The sequence below is a fragment of the Sinocyclocheilus rhinocerous genome, unplaced genomic scaffold (assembly GCF_001515625.1).
Source record: "Sinocyclocheilus rhinocerous isolate Xijiao unplaced genomic scaffold, SAMN03320098_v1.1 scaffold2196, whole genome shotgun sequence".
Classification (NCBI taxonomy): domain Eukaryota; kingdom Metazoa; phylum Chordata; class Actinopteri; order Cypriniformes; family Cyprinidae; genus Sinocyclocheilus; species Sinocyclocheilus rhinocerous.
This window is the reverse complement of record NW_015656189.1, coordinates 87,140-94,719: the sequence shown is the minus strand read 5'-3', so window position 1 is coordinate 94,719 and position 7,580 is coordinate 87,140. Positions and strand designations below refer to the sequence as shown.

Here is a 7,580-nt window from a genome sequence, read left to right as displayed (position 1 = left end):
TACTTTGCACAGTAACCTCCATTGCATAGTCGTGCATCATTACTTTAGCCTCATCGTTCTTTTCGATATTAGGCGACAGATCTATCCCTTTGGGGTCTACTTTTAGCTTGGCAGGTTTAATCAATTTTTGTGAAGACATCTTAACATCAAACAGTCGGAATTACTTACTTCAAACAAACTTTGGGGACCACTATCACGAGCTTCGAAAAACACAGCAGCTCAACCCGCCATCTTCGCACCCCCCTCGACAAGTAAACTTAGTGTTCTCTCGTGTAAAAAAAATTCAAAACACAACACCGATCTTCATGTCTCGCGTTGCCAGTAGTCATGTCTCAGCAGGGCTACAATTGCCATCTAGCGGTTGGGAATTGTAATTGTATTTTTATTTATAAAATGAAAGATAGCCGAATATCCATAATATCATATGTGTATGAATTGTAACATTTAACAGCTTGTGGGATGCATGACATCATATTATCAAATGCAAGTAAACTTTTGAAACATTTAAATTAGCATTATTTTTGGCATAATAAATAATGCTATATTTAATAATGCTGTAAAATAATTAAAATATAAAATAATGCTAATTTAAATGTTTCAAAAGTTTACTTGCATTTGATAAGAAGCTGCTTGGGCGAAAATTACATGTAAACAATTTTAAGGCTAATTTGGCTATGCTCATCGCTGGTCTGGTTACTGGTATAGGGCTATAGCCAAACGCCGTTAAAATTAGACCACAGATTGCCTGGATTTCGCCAGGTGGGCTAAAAGCAGACTACACGTAGCCCGTCCAATTTAGAGCTAAATCGTGGCTACATACAGACCATGTCTTGAAATGACACTTATATATTTGTAGATATTATTGACACCGCAAACATGATGGGATATCAACCATCTCATGCGCTGCCTGGCCAAAAACTACAGTGAATCAGGTTTGATTATAAGTGGGCTACAGATAGCCGCTCGGACTACGAGCTAAATCGTGGCTACGCACAGGCTACGTATTGAACATGTCAAAGAAATGAAACCAAACACCTTGTAAACGCTGTTGACTTTGCTTACATGATGAAATATCATACATCTCACAAGTTATTTTGCCAAAAAACGACATGAATCCAAATTCAAGGTTATTTGGGCTAGAAGTGGGTTACACATAGCCGGACTATATCGGGTCTATACTTAACCGAGACGTTGAAATGACGGCTATTGCTTGCTAGGTAGTTACATTACTAGTTAGGTTACTTTTTTTATCCATGAAATTTATGATATCCCAGCATACACACTCCCGATAAATATTTGTTATTAAAGCTTCAACGTTCACAGAACACTTATTTTTAACTTTATTTACTTTACTAGCGCACATTGCTAGTCTTGATGTGAACAATTAATCTGTGCAAGTTAATCCGCTGAAAAAAATTGTTTGTCTTGGTAATCTTTAATCAAAATCTGAACATTTACTTCCGCTCTGGAATGGCAGTCCTTCTCTGATGATGTCAGTTTGACGGCTTGGGCAGAATATCCTTTTAAACACACCCCTCCAACCGTTAGTTTGATATGAGTGAGAGACAGAAAAGGAGGAGCGCCAAAATAAAACCATGCCCTCTATTCAATATTCCGTTTCAGATGGAAATACGTCACTACACTGAAATAAATTCGGCAGCAACTTCCGGTTCACGCGGACTTTAAGTTTAGAAACATTTTGAGTCTCCCCCTCCTCCCTTGCCTCTGTCCAAATACCTGCTTTTCTCTTTTACATCACCTCAGTGTTGCCAAGTCAAAACTGGGTTTATCATGTCCACGGGTTGAAGCGACCCCAATAACGCAGGCAAATTTTACCGGATGAACCGGGCAATCCCCCTCAAAACGCGATTGGGCTAGTTTTGAGTAGCAACAGGGTGGGTTTTGTTGCGAAAACCTGGCAACCCTGCATCACCTACACACACACACAAGTTCGGTGAGCGAGAACAAAGTCAATAGTTATGTGCCACCCCTGCACCACCCACACACACACACACACACACACACACACACACACACGAGTCCGGTGAGAGAGAACAAAGTCAATAGTTGTGGAACTCCAAGGTTGTCAAGGCCAATTTATTCACTTAAACATCGGATGAAGTGATTATTTTCTCTTCAATACAGATGATACCAGTGTTTTTTTCGATGAGTCCGCTATGTTAGCAATAATAACGTTACCTGCTTGACGGATAGTAGTATCTACAACGGACACGACCGCTGTCGCAGCGCGACCACAACAGCTTGAAGTTGTCTAATTTGGCACGGTCTCCCTGTTACACTAGTAGTAGTAAGGCTTTGGTCGCTGTAAACTTTTCCTTACAAGTACAATTTTGGCGGTGTTATTTTTGAGAATTTCCTTCAAAAATTTCTCTTGAGAAATTTTGTTTATTGTCCCCCCCAACTGTTAGACGAAATTTACGCCCCTGCAAGAGGGTGATAGAAGTGATTTTTTTGGACTATTCCTTTAAAGGTGACATATCATGAAAATCTGACTTTTCCAGGTTTTAGATCAGGTCCCAGGTGCATCTACCAACCAAGGAAATGTGAAAAAGATTAACCCAGTAACTTTGTTTTGGTAAGCCTTTTTCTGCAAGCATCTGAAAAAACGAGCGGGTCTGATTTCGCTCCCCTAGTGAAGTTGCAAAGGGATCCATCTCATTATAATATTACCGCCCCTTAATCTGTAAGTTTCCACCCACAGCGCTGTCATTTTGATTTCGCAAGCGTCAATGGTGTACCAGTTATAATGCCATGGCGAAAGTTTGAGCAAAACATGCTAACTGTTCTGTCTTTGGCTGCACAGACGAGCACAGAACACTATTTAGAGTCCCAGCCTCAGAGGAGACAACAGAGCAGAGGATTTATTGATTTATTTACTGTATATAACTGCTGCCACACAGATCTGAAATAAACATGCAATTTATTTCCATGCTAACTGTTCTGTCATTGGCTGCACAGACGAGTACACTATTTACACTATTTACAGTCCCAGCCTCAGAGGAGACAACAGAGCAGAGGATTTATTGATTTATTTACTGTATATAACTGCTGCCACACAGATCTGAAATAAACATGCAATTTATTTCCCAGCTGTTTACCTTCACAGACATAACCGACTGTTTTTGTAACTCGTGTGTTTTTAACGTAAACTTGTGTGCTAATGAGAACTTAGTTTAATACTCACATGCTGTGACAGCCGCTTTCTGTCCATGTGCTTCGGATGTGTGCACTCAGAAAACCGTATATAAGAAGTTTAAACTCATATGGTTAAAACGCATGATTTCAGCGTGATAAACATGATAATCAGAACCAAAAATATGAAATAAACGCATGATTTCAGCACGAAAAAAAAGAAAAACAAAAACAAAAAAAATTTTTTTTAGCAGGTACGAGCTGTAATGGCGCAGCTCTATTCTGGAAAAGGGGGCGGGGAGCAGCAGCTCATTTGCATTTAGACAGGCACGAAAAACAGCGTGTTTCTGATTCCACTCAAAATAAGCATTTTCAAAATGATATAATAAATTATCTGTGGGGTATTTTGAGCTGAAACTTCACAGACACATTTAGGGGTCACCAGAGACGTATATTACATATTGTAAAAAGGGGCATAATATGTCTCCTTTAAGTTAAATACATTACAAAATAAATAAAAATAGTTGGTTGATGTAAAACTAGCTGACCATCCAACCCACACCACCTAGTAATTTGGTGAAGTCAAGTCAAGTAACGTTTATTTATGTAGCTCTTTATACAATACTGATTGTATCAAAGCAGCTTTACAGTGTCAAACAGGAAAATAGTTTGTCAATAATTCAAGAGGACAATAAAAGAGTTATTTTTTCCAGCTAAAGTCAGTTCATTGATCATTCAGTGATGTCATCATCCAGTTCAGCCCTCTTCCAATATTGTCTGTGCAATCAATCAAGCAACTAACCCCCAACTAACCAAGGCAAAGGCAAATTTGGAAACTTACCGTTGCAATTCATCAACATTAGAGTTTGTTTCCTTTTCTCCATCACTGTCTCTAGAGGACTCTGAGGACTCACTGCTGAAGCTGGATCCCACATCCTGGACATTTGGATCACCTGTCACAGTCTCCTTGTCCACACCATGTTGTTGGTTTGGCAGGTTTTCAGAATCAATAGGCAGTAACTTGCCATCATTGTTGTGCTGGTTTATAATGACTGAGTCACCAACAGGCGGCAATGACAATGATGACACTATTCGATCCTCCACTATTGATGGAAGAACTTCAAAATTAAAATAAGAACAAAAAAAACAAAAAATTAGCCATTGACCAATTGTGCTCAACAACTGTATTTTTACATTAACAGAAGTAGGTCCTACTCTTTAACCAAGGCTTACGTGGTTAACCAGATAAGTTTTGGTGTGACTTAGCATAAATTGAATGGGCGAAGTATTGAGTGAGGAAACTATGACATCAGAATCCAGAAGAGTAATTCCTATGGGGTTTTATAATTGGGTTTTTCAATTGATGAGTAAAATAAAGCCTGTGGTAAACATAACTTGACTATACTTTTACGTTTTGTTCTACAACGTAAATTACACGCATCCATACCCAAAACACAAATTTTGAAGCAGTTATGTTCATTTTTGAAAACATATGTTTTTAATAAGTACCTAGATGAGAATGTTTGGGCTGTGAGTGTGTGCAGTTTACATTGTACAACAAAACGTAAACGTATCATCAAGTTATGTTTACCACAGGCTTTATTTTACTCATAAATTGAAAAACCTCATTCTAAAACCCTGTAGGTTCCAAATCTCGAAGGAACCAGCAACAAATTACACTTCCGGATTCTGACATCATAGTTCCCCCACTCTATAGGTCTTAGGTTTGTGCCCAGCTGTCCTGTAAAATATCTGATTAACCAAGTAAGCAAAGATCGATAAAAGGGACCCTGAAGCATATGGAATACATTTTACCATTTTTATCCAAAGTCCCACACACATCTGTCTGCAGCAAGGATAGTAAATTCTGTGATTTACAAACCGAATCCACACATGCATCTAGCTCCCCAGGGTGACAGTTGAGCAACAATGAAAGCTGGAATTAAAGAAAATGAAGTTTAAAATAATCAGAATCACAATGCTTCATGAATTATAAAGAAGTAACTGACTTGAATCATTTAGATATGGTAAAGGTATTTGATAAGCATGTATCATTAGACCTGTTTGAAGTTTGGTACAGGCAGAAGTTGCTCCAATCTGGAGAGAAAAAAGCCAACAAGGACTTGCAGTGCTTTGTCAAAGTCAGGACCGTACTCAACTGGAAATACCTCCTGAAATACAAAAACTCTCTTTCATCTTAAGTTTTCATACAAACCCATTTAAAAACAGCCATTCATTTTTTGCAACTTCCACAGCAGTTCTCAAACCAAATGTAGCATTTCTTGTCCAGGCTGAACATCAAAAACATCAAATATCTTTGGCATATGTTCTCAAGTCTCTGACATGAAGACTGCAGACTTCACTTTTAAGTGCAAGAGAACTCTGAGAACGAACATTCACCCATAGAAAAAACAAAGTTACATGTGTCATATTCTAGCAATGCCAAGGTCTCAATAAAATGTAATTCTTTTTTCTTTTTTTTTTTGCAGGTATACAAAAAAAGTAAAGGTATACATACAGCTCCTGAAAAAAAGACTTGGTTTTGAATAATACAACAAAACTTTATGGATTTAATCTCAATTTATTCAGTACTGCTGACCTTGGATTACCAAATTTTACTGTGCACACATTAGCTAACTGTATCGCGTACCTTGTCAGTGTCGTGCGCTTTGCTTGGCCATTTGTTGTGATAAACAGGAAAGTGTGTCCAGCTGAATTCAATTTGAGTTTTGTTAAACGGATAAAAAAAGAAGCTTTTTTTTATAAACCATTTCTTACTATGTGTCAGTAAGTTGTTGTTATTTTAGCATGTATGTTTGGCTCAGTGTTATTTTTTTAGGATTACTGATAGAAAAAACACAGTGCTCCACACATCTAAATCTATACCTTTTGTTCTTTTAATATTTTGAATTGTTTTTAGCTTTGTTTTTTTGTTTTCATTTAAATGTTTTAGTTTTGAAGTGTTGTTGTATGCATTTGTCATTTTTATTTAATTTCTTTTATTTTCTTAAATGTGTATATATATAGTATTTATAGAGTTTTAGCTTTTAGTTTTAATTACTTTTTCTTATTTGTAAGTCGCTTTGGATAAAAGCGTCTGCTAAATGACTAAAAGTAAAAGTAAATTAAAGTAAAGTAAAGCTAACAGTGCGTTTATTTTATTATTATTATTGTGGAAATAAGAGTGTTGAACTTTTCCTGATGCAATGTGCATTTACACTGTTCCAGCATGAATCTGCATTTCATGTTTACCTCCTGGTGTGATTTAACTATTAGTTTGAGATTCATTATGCTTTTCTACATCAAGTTTGGTTTGTTGAGTCAAGTCAATACCCTCTACAAATCCCTGTTCTGACAGCACACATGCATCACATACACGTCTACATATTTGTTTTTTCATCTGGAAGATTTCGTACTTATTCAGCAATTTATCTGCAATACATCTCAAATTTTTTTAATGGTTCTTAAAGTCACTGACCTGAAAGAAGTATCCTCTTTTCATGGAGTCTTCTAGCAAGCTCAGGACAAGTTGAAGTACGCTGTCTTGTAAACTCTCCATGTCTGTGTCACTCACCTGTGGACAGGCAAATTACATAAACATTAATGGCAATATATATAAAGTTTAATGGTAGCAAATGGGATGTGCACCAATTTGTGCAAAACAAATTTTTATGCATCTAAATACGCATATACTCAAAATTCACTAAAACAAGAAGTCAACTCAAGACAACTTTGTCACATAAGCATTTGCTAGAAAATGCTGTAGGAAAAGCTTAAGTACATAGTCCAAACATTACAGCTGTACATATACAAACAATAACGTTTTATTAATATATTTAAGACAATACAATATGCAGAGTAAAAATACATAATAAACTATACAAAATACACAACAGGGTTGTATAGAACTAGTAGTAATGCATGTGTAAGTACAGTACAGGTAGTATAGATAATGCAGTGTTGTGCGATATGTATTGTCATATGCGGTATAGCAGTGTGCATTGGCTGTATTGTGTGCATCGATTACAGTTCAGCAGTCTAACAGCCTCAGGGAAAAAGCGGTCCTGCAGCCACCTGGTGGAGGACCTGATGCTGCTGTTTTATTACACGTGTTTCTTCCTTGTGTTGACAATTTAAAAAAAAAAGTGAAGTGACATGTTGCCAAGTATGGTGACCCATACTCAGAATTTGTGCTCTACATTTAACCCATCCAAGTGCTCACACACAGTATTTAGCTGTTGCCCCCATCAAATTGAAAAAGGTTAGAGAAAAACGTACTGCGCCATGGTACAACAGTAATACCCATTCTCTCAAGAAAAAAAACTCGAAGTCTTGAGCGCAAACGGAGAAAAACTAACTTGGGAAGTTTTTAGAATTGCGTGGAAAAACAGTATGTCCAGCTATAGACAGGCTCTAAAAGATGCCAG

General features: G+C 37.1%; 1 protein-coding gene across 1 annotated transcript in view; it reads right to left on the bottom strand.

Annotated features, from left to right (window-relative positions):
* The window catches only part of LOC107719867 (zinc finger protein 436-like), a 43,367-nt gene that overhangs the window by 11,478 nt on the left and 24,309 nt on the right, over positions 1-7,580 (bottom strand). Inside the window, exons 4-7 of the mRNA XM_016527407.1 lie at positions 6,632-6,727; positions 5,214-5,324; positions 4,969-5,089; positions 3,995-4,271 (exon numbers count right to left, since the gene is read on the bottom strand). Coding sequence (XP_016382893.1) covers positions 3,995-4,271; positions 4,969-5,089; positions 5,214-5,324; positions 6,632-6,727 — 605 coding nt within the window. The remainder of the gene's footprint in view (positions 1-3,994; positions 4,272-4,968; positions 5,090-5,213; positions 5,325-6,631; positions 6,728-7,580) is intronic.